General features: G+C 46.9%; 1 protein-coding gene across 5 annotated transcripts in view; it reads left to right on the top strand.

Annotated features, from left to right (window-relative positions):
• VANGL1 (VANGL planar cell polarity protein 1) overlaps positions 1–16,371 on the top strand; it is a 68,124-nt gene that overhangs the window by 17,043 nt on the left and 34,710 nt on the right. For 4 of the 5 annotated variants that reach the window (XM_081845241.1, XM_081845245.1, XM_081845242.1 and 1 more), the window contains 3 exons: positions 6,846–7,061; positions 12,410–12,536; positions 14,323–14,930. In XM_081845241.1, coding sequence (XP_081701367.1) covers positions 6,991–7,061; positions 12,410–12,536; positions 14,323–14,930 — 806 coding nt within the window. In that variant the 5' untranslated portion in view covers positions 6,846–6,990. The remainder of the gene's footprint in view (positions 1–6,845; positions 7,062–12,409; positions 12,537–14,322; positions 14,931–16,371) is intronic. The other variant, XM_081845244.1, reaches the window with a different exon arrangement.

The following is a 16,371-nucleotide window of genomic DNA, read 5'->3' as shown; positions in this document are numbered from 1 at the left end:
GCACTCACACCCATTCTGTTTTACCATATGTCTGTTTCAGCAGCGGTATCATAAAACCCAATTTTTGTAGGGTTGCAAAACTTTTCATGGTCAAAATTTGGAAAAAAAGTGAGGCTTATATTCAGACCCATACAGTAATAGTTTTTATATAGAATTCCCTGATCACATCCATGTCCACCCAGTACTTTTGGAGTCCTGCCTTTCCTGTATCTATTTGTTCTATGCAATACTAGGAGGCCATGGAGCTGAGATTCTTGCGCAATGGGGTTGGACCTTTGAGTCGAGGGTAGTGAAGGTTTTTGGAAACACCATCGGAAAATCTAGAGGACGTTTATTTCTTATCATTGCCTTTGGTCCATCCTGGCAGGGAAGTGATGTGGTCTGTAACTGTGTACTGGGCAGTTTGCAGCTGTAATTCTTGTAAAAGTTATGTTTAATGTGCATAAAAAGCTATGTTTGTGTGCCTCGTGTATGAAACTTAATACACTGTAGTTTACATTTGCAGAGAACTGTAGCAAGCGCAAAAGGCGCATGCACAAAGCTGTGAAAAAAGGGTGGAGTCTTTTTTTCCATATTCTGTAAACTGAACTCATCCCTGGATCTCTCTCTGAGGCTGCCAGCATATTGAAGAAGCAAGTTGCTTATCTGAATCTCTCTCTGAGGCCAGAGAGAATAAGTAAGAACCCGAAATAAAACTGGGCTGCATTGCTGGTTGCTTAACAGCAGCGTATTGATTTGTATTTGCAACTTTTTTTGGTGACAAGCTTCAAGATAGTTTGCAGGAAACCCTCGAACTCCTTCCTTGGTGAGGAGCTTAGTGATGCCTACTCGGCACAAGCTCCAGAGCAGGGGATTCCACAAATCCAGAGGGGGCATCCCTCGGAACCCCCGTTCTCCAGGGCGGCGCCAGGAAGCCACGGACCTGGGACTTTGGCAGGGCAGCCCGCGCCCAGCCGCGCCGCCGAGGGCTTGCAAAGTAAGACTACTCAAGGGCAGCCAGCCTGCTTTGGGATCCAGCTAGCCCCGACTCTGGGAGAGCGTGCGCACAGCAGAGCGGGGCTGGCTCGCCCTTAAGAAGCATGCACACGATCGGGCGACACCTCTTTCTCCCCCCCCCCGCCCCCCGGCCGCCTGCCTCTCCGCCGGGAAGCGGCCCTGGCAGTCGGGCGCGGCGAGCTCTCCTGCCGAGGGAAGCGCGCGTCCAGGCCAGGCTCGCCTTCGCTCCGAGGAGCAGGCCGAGGCAGGCAGGGCTAGTCTCGGCGGCGGGCGGGCGGGCGGGCGGGGCGCTGCCGCCGCTGTCCTGGGCACAGGAAGCGGAAAGCGCCGCTGCAGCCGCCGAGTCGGAGCCTGGAGCGGAGCCGGGCTGGGAGGCTGGCGCCTTGCGCGCTCCGTCCACCGGGAGCTGCAGGATGGCGCGGCGGCGGCGGCGGGCGAGAGGTCGGTCGCCTTCTTCCTTCTCTTCCTCCTCCTCCTCCGCGCCGGGCAGGGACCCGTCCGCCCGCCCGCCCGCCCGCCCGCCAGGCGCGATCCCCCTCGCAGACCCTCTTGCCTCGGCCTCTCCCAGGGAGCGCGGCAGCCCAGCCCGACTGGACTGTCTGGCACCCGGGAGGGAAAGGGCCGCTCTGTGCGCCAGCCTCTCCCTTTCGCTGGAGGCGCAGGCCTGACTGCCGCTTCCCACGAGCCCGGGGCTGGGGGGGGGGCTCTTCCAAACCGGGGGGGCGGCAGCGGCCGGGAACCGCAGCTTCTGAATTTGTGTTGCTTGAGCTCCGGGCTAGAAGAAGTTGTCATCCGCTTTGCAGAGTAACCCACCGGGCTACTTTTTCTGCTAGCTTGGACGCATCCTTGCCATTGCATCTGGGCATGGCTTGCTTTTACCTCATGCTACAGACTGGTGCCAACTCGGGGGTGCAGGCAGCATTAGCTTTAATGAGTGGAGATGTACCCTGATCTGCAGGGATCTGTAGGGAGAAGGGCAGCGATGAGTGCCTTCTGGTTGGGGCTCTGTTGCTTGAAATTGCCTTGGGCACCTCGTGGCAATGGACCCCCAGCCCCAGGGGCCTTTTGCAAGGCCAGCAGGAAGCATGCAGGGCTGAGCGGCGCTGCTGCCTTCAAGCTGCAGCGTGCAACACCCACCCACCCTGGTCCACCCTTCCTGGGACAGTTGGGACCCTCGCCTGGAAAGTGAGAGCACTTTCAGGGAGCAGCATCCATCTGCTGTTTCTCCTTTCAAGCTGGAAAGGTGGCAGGGGTGGGCAGGCAACAGTTTGGTCGGCTTGGCCAAGGCTATTCAGCTGCCTTGGCCATGCAGCTGCCAAACAACTTCCAGCCGTCTTCCCAACTTTGGAAGCTGGGAAGGACAGGGAGCATGACTAACTGGATGCTGCTGGCATGGGAAGTCTCCAGGTTGACCCTTCGCGCCACCTTAGCCAGGTTGCTGGCAACCACTTCCTACCCTTGGAGCTTTGGACGGAAAGATTCCTTCCCGCTTTCAGCAGGGACAACTGTGTAGTTGCCGAGATGATCTCCACCCAGCTCTGCAGCTCCAGAGTTGGGAGGAATGCTGGCTGCTTGTCGTGCTTACCAGGAGGTGCCACCGCAAGTTGCCATAGTGAGCCTGGCGAGGGGAATTGTGGAAGGCTGGTTCCTCCCACATTCCTTCCTTTACAGGCACAGTTACTGCAAAGTGAATGGTGTTTTAGGGAGTCATTAACCAAAATAGGCTAATTCCAGGCAAAAGCCTTGAGCAACACCCTATCCTGGAGGTTGCTTGGGAACCTGGGCAGACGTCTAGTGCTGGTTATGATTTGGGATTGCAAGATTTCTTGCAGTAATGCTAGATACTTTCTAAAGCCGTTGTTTGATTGTATGAGTGAGTTCCATGTAGGAAATGCAAAAATATCAGCATGAAAAGACAATGTAAGAAATCAATCCACTGCACAAATACTTAGCTACACTATGGGTTCTGGGTTATACACCAGTGTGTCTCAGAATCTGCTTGGATATTATGCATAGAATTAGGTTGCATGCAACCAGTGATTCAACAGGTCTTTCCTACAGTAGAGAAAATATTCCCTTGATGAATGGAAAGTGTGTTGCCCCGTAAAACTCTGGTGTTAAGTAAAAACAAGCTGTTTGATGCAAGTTCGAAAATACTGCATCTATAAGGTAGCCCTGTGTGCCAATTTAATAGTCTCAGTTGAGACTGTTTAGCTGGAAAAGACTGTAAAGCCTTAAGGAAGAAATCAGTTATGTTCAATTTTATGAAGGGAATATCCTTCAAAAACCTCTGAGCTTGTGCTGTTGGGCGCCTTTAGTAATGTATTGTTGTGAGTTACATCTGCCTAAGAAGAATATTATTTCACTTTATTTTCATTTATTTGCATAACTTATTTACACAGTACCCTTAGTTAAAAGTAATGTCATGGTGGTTCACAAAATATACAGCTATAGCACCCAGGGTTTGGGAAGGAAGGTGGAAAAACCTTACAAATGCCTAGGTGAGTTGATGTTTTGCCTCTTGCTGTAAATCTGCTGAAATAGCTGGTGCCTGATGGAACTCGGAAGGGAGATCATTCCTCAAGGTGGGTGCCATCACAGCTGCTGTCTGGACCACTTAGGTAATAAGCTAAATTGGGCATCATCAAGATGAAGCTTGTCTCGTTTTACCAGCTGACTACAAAAATGGTGGTAGAAGAGATACCTAGTTCCATTTCATTCAAAAGCTTATAACAGAAACAGCTCCAGAGAGGTTGATATGTTAGTCTGTTAAAGCAATCGGGGGGGAAATGTCTTGTGTGACTTCAAAGACCAACTGAAAATTTATTGTGCCATAAGCTCTCATGGAGAAGAGCGATTCAGCTCTAGTGCTCAGTGTTTAATTCTTGAGGGCGCAAAGCAATTCTGCTTTTCAGCAGAGGGCAGCAGCTGCAGGGTAGTCCAGCATTACACACACAAGTTGCAGATGGATGTTAATAATTGGTGGCAAAACACACTCGGGTTTGGTTAGGGTGCTTTTGCGTATAGAATAGAGACTGGAATAAGCAGCGCAAACACTTTTTTCCAGAAGTTGTTTATGAAAGCACTAATATTAACAATGTTAGAATCTTAAGCAACATTAATGCATCTGATGTCCATGAAACCTTATAGTAACAGTGCAGTCCTTTACTCAGAAATAGAATCATAGAATTGTAGATTTGGAAGGTAGGCAAAGGGTCATCCAGGAATCAAGATACTAGATACATTAGTTCACGTACTGCTTCTTTGCTGAGTGAATTGCAGGTGACCACGCAGGGTGAGAAAAAGCAGCACTTGAACCCATGGCCTTCAGAGATGCTGGCAAGTTCTTTAACTGCCAGACCACTTTGCCTCTCATAGTTTTCACTATATTCATTGACACCAAATGTCACAAGATTATTTGTTGTTCTAATAAATATTTGTAATGCTTCCCAACCAATTTAACTCCTAAACTTTATATTTTTAGATTTTTAGTTAAGCTTCCAGCTTCCCTCTCCAATGCAGACCAAGGTGACTTCAGCGCTTTCTGTCATTGCCTACACTGAATCATATATTGGCTTAATAAACTAAGATATTGTCAGGGGCTCAGGAGCAGAGGCACAGGGAAGATGGGAAATGGAGAGCGAGGGCGAGGAATCAGAGGGCAGTGTAGGAGGAGACAGTGGTCCGAGGGATTCCATAAGCCTCTCCAGCGAATCGGAAGATTCACAGAAGGGAGCGCCAGTGGCCAGGGGTAGGGGGGTCCCAAGGTGAACGCCCCAGGAGCAAGGGGGAGCAGGGACTCCCAGAGTAGTAGTTGGAGCTCAGGACCAGCTTCCCCACCAGAGCAGAGTGGGGGGGAAGGGTCCCAGGCATCGGGACCAGTACCTCTCCCACCAGGGAGAGAAGACGAGGCAGAGCTGACCACGCCTTCCTCGGAGAGTCGTACAACGGAGGGGAGGTCAGATCCGGCCAGTGTCACGGAAGAGGGAAGCAGTGATAGAAGCAGTGTAACGGTTAGGAGAAAGGTCACTGGGTTGGCGCGAGAAGCAAGTTCAAATGTACAGGAGCGCGGGACAGCAGAGAGTGAGGATGGGGAACCGGGTCCTAAAGCACGCCGGAGGCAAGGGGAGGAGCTAAGCGACTCAGCGTCGGAAGAGTCCAGGAAGGGCAATGCCCCAGAGGGCAGGAGGACCCAGAGGAGGAGAGAGCAGCGCAGAAGGTGGAGCAGGGCTAGGATCTTAAACTGGTGCGGAAGGGGAAGTGATTCAGATAGGACTTCGCCGATCTAGAGTCTAGACGTAGGGTTGCACGCTCTGGCTTTAAAATGGAAACTATACTTCAATAAAGACTTTTGTACATAATATCAGCCTGGCGTTGGTCCTCTGTGAGCTGGGACCTAGAGGCAGCCCTGACAGATATGAATGAGCCTTTTGCTTCTTACATGTAGCTCCTTTGCCCCTCCCTTTGTGATCTGAGCTGTCAAGTCAGGAAGCGTCTAAAGAACTATAGTTCCCCATTTAATCTGAACCGGGGGACTGCGGTTACCAGCCATGAAACAAGGCAAGATATAGAACCAAATTTAAACCATGGTTTACAGTGCAATTATATATGATAAGCAACTTAGCTCAGTTGGTTAGAGCATGGTGCAGACGTGTTCACTCAAAAGTAAGTCTCACTAAGTTGAGTAGAGCTTACTCCCAGAATAGCGAGTCTCGGATAATAGCCTGGCTTGTTCCAAATCATGCTTCAGACAAAATGGTAATTATGGCTAATTATAGACTTCTTGTTTTGATTGTTCATGACACAAAGGGAGGACCAAAAGAGCTATTTGCATGGGCAGAAGTCTTGTTGGTTCGTATCTCAGCTTACTGAGCAGAGATGATTATCCAAACCATTGTGGTCTGGTTCACACAGAATGCTGGTTCAGAGATGTTTTAGGTTGACATGCATAGACCACAGTGAACCTTAAATTAGTTTGACATTTTACTTTTAGTTCTACCAGGTGATCAATAAGAAAGGCTTTGCTGCATTGCCTTAGCAGGTCCTGAGTGATACAGCAGGGTTGTGTTTTGATTAGTGTCTCCAGAGTCCTGGCTGCAGCATTCTGATAACAGACCCTTCTCTTGGTTGTGACCATCACTCTAAATGTATCCTGACTTTATACTGTCTCAGTGATATTTTTTTTAAAAAGAAGTTTATCCACCTTGTATGCAGTTTCTTAGCCCGCTACATGGTCATTTCATTTTTTGGTCTTATTTTATGTATGAGCCATTGTAAAACACAACCTTCCTTCAGTCGTCTCCCCCCCCCCCCCCAGTCATCTTTTGAACACATTAAACAAAACCAAAAGCTTTCGAAAATCGCAATGATTACTTCCTAAATTCAGATGCTGCCCTTCCAGAGTGCAAGGTAAAAATCACCAATCCAAGATTAAGAAAATGCACAAGAGAAACCTCAAATTGAACAACAGCATGTTGCATGGTACAGTGCTATACTGATCAGAGTACAGCAGATCTAGGTGTGACTTCATCCTCTTTATTCATATGTTCAGATAGTTAAGGGCCAAATTGCATGGAAACTTCAGCAGATGTAACAATCGTCATCTCATCATGAGAAAAAATTCTGAGAAATTCTACCTGGGCGGAATTTTCAAGCCCGTTTCCCGGCTCTGTCTGGGAAAATCCAGACATATGGCAGCCCTATTTTCAACACACAACTATTAAAGGCACCCCAGGTTCAGAGTGTTTGAATATTAATCCCCCAAAGCAGGAAAAGCACCACTGCAGGAGAACCTAGTATTTGTTTGTTTGTTTAATAGTCCATCTCATTATTAATATTTACTTTCCTAGGTTTATGTTGAAGATGCTTCCCTAGAACTGAAGACTGAAATTACTGTTCTCTCAAAATTTTGGGGTCAACCACCAAAACGCTTTCTTCGGACTTAGTGGCCTGCTTGGGTGCCTTTGTCTTCTGTTCCCCGGCTTCTCTTCCACCATGGATACTGAGTCAACCTACTCTGGATATTCCCACTATTCAGGTCACTCCAAAAAGGCCCAGAGACAAGGGTATGAATACTTTTATCGCAGATCTGGTCTAGAATCTGCCTTCTTCCTTCAGTTGTGTAATGAAACTTTTGTACTGCTTGACACTTGTTTGTCTTGGTGAATGCTCCAGCACAAATCCACAAAAAGAGAGAACGGTCTATGGGAGAGCCCTGAATGCTTTCTTTGCTTATTGTGTCTCTGGTTCCACACAGGACTGGAATGGGGATAGCTGTGGCCCTTCAGATGTTCTTGGGAGTCCAGCTTCCATCAGTACCAGCCAGCATGGCCAATGGTCCGGGTAATGAGAATTATAGTCCAGCAAAATCTGAAGGGCCACAGGTTCCCCACCCGTGATATAGGGGACAGGATGTTGCCTTTTCCTTATAATGCTTTTGACCCACATAGTCAGGATACCTCATTCCCTTTGCCATCTTCCATCATATTGCCACTTTCTGCAATACCTAAGGCCCCAGCTACACAATTCCCAGAGTTCCCTAGGAAGAGGGATTGACTGTTAGTGGAATTAGGTATCCCCTTAAGGTTGTGGCCCTGAATTTGCTGTAGCAGCAGAACCACTGCAAAACATTGCCCCCTGCTCCCAACTCAGTCTCCTCAGACAAATACCATGGTGAGGGGGATTCAAAGGCACCAAGAGATCAAGGCGAACCAACAGAGGCTTATTACCCCTCTCCTTTTCCCAACATAGGTCATTATGCAAGTGACCAAGGCTGCCTCATTGCCAAAAGTAGGCCTGAATCTCACTTGTAACAGAGCTAGAAAAGTTTCCTCCTCCAAGGGTGCCTGGAGTTGTCTTATAAATATTCCCTTTTTAAAATTATATTTTATTCCATTTCACCATTTTAAACAATTTTGTATTTTCCCTTTTTTTTGTCGACTTCCTACCCCATTTCCCAAGGAGTTGTTGTTTCTCCCCTTCTGCTGCATCCTGTATTCTATAATCAGATCATAACCACAATATTATAATCTAATTACTTCTGCTGCTCATAGCTCAAATCCTGCTCATGAGTTCATCATGCTGTAATCTTTGTTTAAATAGTCCAAAAAGGCATCCGTTCTTTCATAAGGCCTATAAATCTTCCTGTTTGCTGCAGAAGTTTGAAGTAGCCCAGTAGTTCCCAGTTAGGGGTCCGGGGACCCTGGGGGTCTGTGGAATGCACCCAGGGGGGTCTGCGGCCCCATCCCTTGCCTCCCCCCAACTGATTTTTTTGTCATTTTTTGCATGGTAATATCGATTTTTTTATGTTTGTTTTAGCACTGTTTATGTCTGTTTTGGCATTGTTCGATTTTTCAATATATTGGCCAAAATCAGTTTTGAAATCGCACTGCGATAACAATTTTGACCTGGCAATACGCAGCAATATATCACTTCTCACGCAAGGGAGAGCAGGCCAGCTGATTTCAAGGCACTGCCGATGTCACACAATGTTCTCAGCACGCTGCTGATCTGAGCTGCCTTCCCTCACGCTGACGGAGAACAGGGCATCTGATCGCCGTCACTTCAAGGCACCGTGGCACTTCTTTCCCCTGGCACTGAGGCGGACCAGCTTTCCTTCGTCAGCCCCTAATGAGGAAACAGATTAAGGATGAGCGACATCTGGTTTTCAACATCGTGCTATATCAGCAGCTAAACATTGTGATATTCTGCTACATCGCTGGACATATATACAGTGGATGCTCGGGTTGCGAATGTGATCCAGGCGTGATGCACATTCACAACCCGCAGCGTCCGCAACCTCAGTGGTGCGTCTGCGCATGCGCGGGTTGCAATTTGGCGCTTCTGCACATGCACAAAGTGTGATTTAGCGCTTTTGCGCATGTGCGACCACCAAAACCCAGAAGTAACCCATTCCGGTACTTCCGGTACTGCCAAGGTAACTACCTTAGAGTTATCAAAATTTTCAAAAAGTTGGGGGGGGGGTGTCCGTGGCTTGGCTTTTGAAAAATCGGGGGTCCTCAGTAATTAGCTAATTGGGAACCACAGACGTAGCATAATTCCCTGCCCCAGATTTTCTATAAAATGTATTTCCAAAGGGGCTTGCTGTAACTGGTGCTTGTTGGTTTGAGTGATTCCTTTTAAAGTCCGTTTGAAGTTTGCAGAGCAAGAAACCGCTCTGTTTTCAGCAAGTGGTTTGAATTCAATCGGATTCCTGTAAAACTGGCTTCAGCTGCCCATCGGCTGATCTGTGCTTAGAACATGCCCCTTTGGAGACAGGCTTCCAGCCCCAGTGGGGGTCCCTGTAAGGAACATTCCTGATAGCCCCTTCGTAGACGCCTCTGTTCCTTCCCCACGGCTGACATCACATAGAACGTTAGGAGTGCGGCAACTGGACATGGTGTGGCCTTGCAGGCCAAACTGGGACTTGTGCCAGGTTTAATTCAGCTTGTCCAGTCTACACTACATCTAACAATTTGTGGGGGTGGGAAATCCCAGAAGTGTCATTCTTTCAAGTGGTGTCCGTTATCAATGCATATCAAAATGACTATGTATTATAAAACAACTATTTAAACAAATTTTTCAGTCACATGTCCAACTTACCACATAAAAACAAGATTCCAAAGAATCTCTTGGACTTCCCTCCTCCCCTTTGTGGGTCCTATTGTTAATCATTTCCTCCTGCATCTTTTATGATAATCCAACTTCTTTTACCTCTCCATTATGTCTAAAATTCACCATTAAACTACAAGTGGTATTCCAATCCTACTAATGATTTTAACTGTTTACAATGGTTTTTAAGATAAGTTACAAATTTTCCCCATTCCTTATTAAATTTTTGGTCTTCCTGATTTCTGATTCTTCCGGTCATTTTGGCGTAATCCATCAACTTGATCTGCCATTCTTCTCTGCTAGGAGCTTTATCTTCTTTCCATCTCTAAACAAGCTTTTTTTCAACTCCTCACTCTCTCTGAGCCACCTGGTCTCTCTCTATACTTTTTGTGCAGAATCACTTCCCAATGGCTTTTCTCGTAATCTGCGCCCTTCTCTCCATTCCACTAAGTTTCTCTCCCTTGGTTCCATGTCCATTGATCCATTTTTCCTTTTTCAACTTTGACAAAAGAAAAAAAAAATATGACAGTTAACTATATAGTTTCAGAAGTCCATAGGCCCCCTTGAATTTAGACATAGTCTCTCAGGGGATGGGGTTTCTGTGCTCCTTGACTTGCCTGAGTCTTTATCTGTTTTACTGCAGGAGACATAATTCTTTACAGGTGGGTAACAAGATACTTGTTTCAAGTGGTGTTGATTATCATTAAGGATCGAGCAGGAGTATTCTGAAACAAATAATTTTCTTTTCTGCCAACTCTCTCTGACCCTCCTCTCTCTTTACCTTTTGTGCAGAATCACTTCCCAGTAGCTGTTCCCTTAACTTGTACCTTCCCTCTATGTCACTTAAGTTTCTCTCTTTGAGTGCTGTCCTAACTCTCTTACTTTGTTCCCCATCCCTTGAAACAATAATCTCTACCAAGCAGTGGCATAGCATGGGGGGGCTGAGGGGGCCATCGCCCTAGGCCCAGTTTATTTGGGGGGGGGGAGGGCACATCATGGCGCCTTGCCGTGTCTCGAGCTGTTGTGTCCTTGAAGCAACAGGCGTGCAGCCTGGCCCCTGCCAACCCAGCACTGCTTTTGCGAGCGGCGCTGCTTGCAGGGAGGGCACCGTGAGCTATTGTGTTCTTTTCGCGGCTCCCTCCAGCTGGGAAGGGGAGCTTAGAAGAATGCCCAGCATCATTTTCGTGACTCTTGCAAAACAACGCTGGACTCACGGGGCGCCATCAGTGTATCTGCTTTGCAGCACTGGGCAGGGCAGGGGTCGCTCCGGTGGCATGGCCTGCCCCCATAGCCTTCCCCACCCATGGCACATTTTTTTCAGGGGGCACAATGCCCACACACCCTTCCCCACGCCCCTGCCTGTCCCTGGTGGCAATCAGGGATGCAGTGCCCCTGCTACCAAGAAAACGCGCTAACCCTGAGCCTTTCTCGGAAGAAATATTAAAAGGAAAATACATATCCTTTGAAATGTAAGCTACCAAATAATGCAGTACACAGACACCATCAGTCAAAAGATCTGAATTTGTATTGGCCATCATTATATACCCGGAATAAGTGTTCTGGAATATGTTCCTTCAGTGCTAGAGAGGAACACTTTCTTGCTTCTTCTAACCACCATGGTTAACTGCTAGTCACAGGGATGCCCAAGTGAGGAAGATAAATTAAGTCAGCAGCTGCTTTCGGTAAGTTACTGGCCAAAACCATAGTCAATCAAGTAAATGTTGGACTTGTAGGGTATTAGCTATTCTGCCTAATACTAAGGATTCAGTATCTGAAGAAGTGTGCATACACACGAAAGCTCATACCAATAACAAACTTAGTTGGTCTCTAAGGTGCTACTGGAAGGCATTTTTTTACTTTGTTTCAAAAAACGCCTCAGGCAGTTCTGAGGGAGGGAAAAGTTACTTTGTCATACGTAAATTTGTCAGCTCAAGAAACTAAAGAAAAGTTTTTTAAAAGAAATGAAATTATACCATTAAAATGCTGAGCTTTCCCCAGATTGACAGCCCCAGTGCAGTACAACTTACTGCCTGACCAGAAGTTGTCTGTCTTGGATATGTTTTGAACCTTGGACAAGAGAGAAATTTAAGATTTGGCTGCCAGCGATGGTTAGCGTATGTGTGGGTTGGTGTGAGATTCCAGTTCTGTACAGATGGGAGAATTTGAGCCTGCCAAGACTCTCATCCTGCTGCGGCTTCCCTGGTGGGGTGTGTGTGTGTTTGTGTATATAGACTCCTAAGTGAGAGCTGTCAACCAGATTCCAGAATATTTGAAGGGCTTGCCATGCAATGTCCTCAGAAGTGCTTGTTGGAGGCAGCAGATTATGGATGACCTGTTGCCAGTGAGGTCACCAAAGGTTAATGAAATAAGATCTCCTCAGATCTTCCTTACTGAGGTGATACTTCACAGCAATGCTATACCGCACTTCCTTCATAATCTTCTTAAACCTCCTGAGGAATTGGGTGGCTATGCAGCGTGGCCCTTTCTCTTCTTGGGAACACTTGAAAAGCCTTTGCATGCCAATTTATTTTATTTCATTGGCATTTGTGTGTGTGTGTGTGTGTGCGCGTGCGCGCAGTGCTATTTCTCTGGAAAAAGAGGTGCCGGAACTCACCATGAACTCATTCTCTTAGAATATCAAGAGGTACTGGAACTGAGTTCTGACAAGTTCTGTCTGAAAAAATGCCCTGTTGTTACTTTGTATAAGTATAAATATGTATGTCTGCTTTTATACTGTTCATTGAAGGACAGAACAATCAGCATGTGAAACATTTTCTCCTTTTTATTTTTTAAATGGAAAAAGAAGTCGGGACAGGCACAAATCACCACGAAGTAAAGATGGAAGCCGATCAGAGAAATCTGTTACCATTCAAGCGCCAACAGCAGAGCCATTGCTGGGGAATGATTCTTCTCGGGCAGAAGAAGCTCAGGTAAGGAGTGAGGAAGGTGAGCAGCAGAATATGGGCTGCAGGTGCAGGATTTTGTGGGCAGTGAATATCTTGGCACCTTGCTATTATTACTGTTGCTGTAAATGTGTTTTTCAGGCTAATGTCATTTCAGGTGTGGCAGCAATATGCTTAGATTAACTCTTGATTTTGTTGCTGACATGCTCCTGATATGACATTTTTATGGCAAAGGCTGTCACAGAATTGCCTTGGAAGCTTTAGAAGCTATCAGCTGATCATGCCTACCTTCAAAGGTTGCAGACTGGGAATATTTAAATGTGCCTAAATGCTTTTGACCAATGCTCCAGTGTCCGGTTGTAATCTGAGTTATTCTTGACACAGGATGCTGCACTATAAATAGCACATATTTGAAAAATATTTTTCAACTGATATGTCTGGGTGGACTGACTGCTAATGGCTTCCATAGGATCTGATGCTTTCTGACTGCAAACAAAAATAGCGCAACTCATTTCTCCTGTACCGCTCACTAGAGACTTCAGAACTCATTCACATTCTCTCTCTGTCTCTCTCTTTCTCTCTTAAACACACTCTTCTGCCTTGTTGCAGTAATCTCTGGTGAGGCCCACTTGGATGGGAATCTTGTTATTTGAACCTAACAGATGTTCAGTTTCTTTGCCACTCCTGGTAAACCTGACTTTTAGACAAACAAGCCAACCAGGCCCTTAGTAGAGTAGTCAAACAACCAAATGTGTCTCGGACCTGACAGCCAAGGTAATTCAGTTCAGAGTTGGACGTGCATTTGAGAGATTGCCTCACCTCTGCCTCCGACTGCCTTGAACTTGCCTTGGGCGAGTCTTTTGCCATCTTTAAAAATAAGACTTCCAATGGCTTGCCTTAAAGAAAATGTGCTTTTCAGTTTTGGAAGGGCTGTGGAAAAGTTTACCAGTATGCAAGATTCACCTTGCATATGGTACCTTGCAAAAGTTCTCTAATCCAAAAATGTTTTGCAAATTGCTGAAGGGCAAAGGGGAAGCCGTGGCTGGCTTATTGCCATCTTTCTGTGTAGTTTCATTGGCCTTTGGCTAAGATGACGTGGGGAGAAAGATCTACCAATTATATGTACCATTGGAAGTTTACTGCAATTTGCAGAGCACTGGAGTAAGCGAAAGACCTTTGGCAATCTAATTTCCTAAATGGCAGCTCTATTTCAGATCCATACTTGGCAGACTAAATGTCTTGACACCTAGAACAGGAGTACATGGGCACAGCACAACATTGGTGATGATACCTGACACTATATTTGGTAAACATTGCAAGATAAAAAGCTTCTGCCACTGGCTACTTGTTATGTCTACAGTGGCAAAGGAAACTTCCCAGGGAGTAGAGTGTTGATGTCAAGTATAACTACTGAGGGATGAGTAACTGGCTGAGATGTTTCCCCCCAGTTTAAAGTGAAGTATGCTCTTCACAAAAGTAAAGCTAACAGTGAGAGTATGGGAGGGAAGCTGTGTGGTTTACTGTTATCCCAGGTGGCTATGAGGACAGTCAACTGAGGAAATCGGGAAACATCCTATGGAAAGGCTTTTGCCTATTTCTCCAGGGCATCCTATTCAGTGTGGGAAAGCCATAAATGCAGAGGGCATAGCTTGCTCTGGTCTCCTGTCAGCTGTGTGGGCTCATAGGCCCATGCACCTTGACTGGGGGATTGGAGGCCCTGAACTAGCCCTCTTCGCCTGCAAAACGAGGGCCATCTGAAAGTGTCCTGACTATAGGAGTTGCTGATGAACGTGTTCTCTTCTTTTCTGCTTAGGATGACAACTGGGGCGAGACCACAACTGCCATCACAGGTACCTCTGAACATAGCATGTCCCAGGAGGACATTTCCAGGATCAGCAAGGACTTGGAGGACAGCGTTGGCGTAGAGTGCAAGCGCTATTTTCTCTTGACATTGGCTGCTGTTCTGGGACTCCTCGTCTTCCTCACCCCTGTTGCCTTCATTCTGCTCCCGCAGATCCTGCGGAGGACTGAGTTAGAGCCATGTGGCACGGCTTGTGAGGGACTCTTCATCTCTGTGGCTTTCAAACTCCTCATCCTCTTGATTGGCACCTGGGCTCTCTTCTTCCGCCAGCCCAAGGCTGACCTCCCCAGGGTGTTTGTCTTTCGCATCCTCATTTTGGTCCTCTTATTTCTGCTGGTGTTTTCTTACTGGCTCTTTTATGGCGTCCGCATTTTGGAATCCAAGGACATCAATTACCAGGGGATTGTACAGTTTGCTGTGTCGCTGGTGGATGCTCTTCTTTTTGTCCACTATCTCGCCATTGTGGTGCTGGAACTGAGGCAGCTGCAACCAATGTTCACGGTCAAGGTGGTTCGATCGACAGACGGAGAATCACGCTATTATAGCCTGGGACACTTGAGGTAGGTCAAAGCAGATTTGGGAAGCCAGAGCAGCAATTTGCATTTAATCTCTACTTCCTGCTTTATTTTTTAAAGGTGGAGGTTTTTTTATTTAATAGATACAAAACTTAAACTGAAGCCAGAAAAGAAACAGAATTCATCAAGCTGGATGAATCTCCCCTTTTTAATTTTGGTCTTTAGCTCAATTTCTGCAGCCCATTTACATGTACAGTCATACCTCGGAAGTCGAATGGAATCAGTTCCGGAAGTCCGTTCAACTTCCAAAATATTTGGAAACCAACGCACAGCTTCCGATTGGCTGCAGGAAGCTCCTGCAGCCAATCAAAAGCAGCAGAAGTTGCATCGGACGTTCGGGTTCCAAAGAACGTTTGCAAACCGGAACACTCACTTCCAGGTTTGCGGCATTCGGGAGCCAAAACGTTCAACTTGCAAGGCGTTCGGGATCCAAGATACGACTGTAGTTCCTTCACAGGTTTTGCTGGTGTTTGTTGAAAACAGCTTCAGCTTGTTGTAAGTTGTGTAAGAACCCCCTTTTTAGGCTCCCCACCTTGCCTCTGTGTGGGATCTAGCCCTGGTCACAGATTTGCGTCCGTGTGTGGGATTAAATGCATGTAGCAGGAGTAGGACTGGACCTCCTGGCCCTGCCCCCCACGTCATGAACCCCCCAGCTGCATAGTGACCCATGGATATAGCACCATTGTCCGAAAAAAGAGAGCCCTTCCCTCATTGGTTTCCATGCAGTTTGGGACTACCTACTGCACAAGCTCTTTCTTCCTTCTCTGGTGGGGGCAGGGTACCCTTGAAAGCACTGGGCAGCCTCTTACCTGAGGAGAACTTTGAAAGTGTGGTTGTCGGCTATCTCTCTCACTCTCAGCCAGCACTGCAAACAAGGTGGCATTAGGTGGTGAAGTTCTCTGTCCTTTACAGTTTCGCAGCTGTACAATCTAAAGGTAGTAAAGGAGGTGTGGCAGCAACATGGAGCCGCAACCCGATGGTGCTGCTTAGTAAGCAGGCAGGGCTAGAAGCTTCATATCTCTTCTGAATGGAAGGCGCACCAGTTGGTGAGGAACAAAAATGCCATGTTCTGTCAGTTTGGTTAGATCGGGAAGGGAACAGTTGGCTTTCCAGATTTTGGATTCCATCTCCCTTCAGCCCCAGCTTGCAAGGCCAATTGTCAGAGATAGTGGGGCTTAGAGTCCAAAAACATCTGGAGGAAGAGCCCCATGTCACTGGACAGCAGCTGTGGTGTTGAATGTTTGAATACTCACCTGGATAAAATGCTGTCTCCATATCCAAAGCCTGGCATGTTGAGGAAAAGCTTAACCTAGAACCTTCTCTGTGATATTGTGTGTGTTATGTTTTAGCACTATTTTATTGCATTTTGTTTCTATGTTTTACACACACACACACACACACACACACACCCCACAACCCCACACAG

This window comes from Podarcis erhardii (assembly GCF_964252035.2).
Source record: "Podarcis erhardii genome assembly, chromosome: 17".
Taxonomy (NCBI): Eukaryota; Metazoa; Chordata; class Lepidosauria; order Squamata; family Lacertidae; genus Podarcis; species Podarcis erhardii.
The sequence above is the reverse complement of the archived record's forward strand: the minus strand, read 5'-3'. Positions and strand labels throughout refer to the sequence as shown.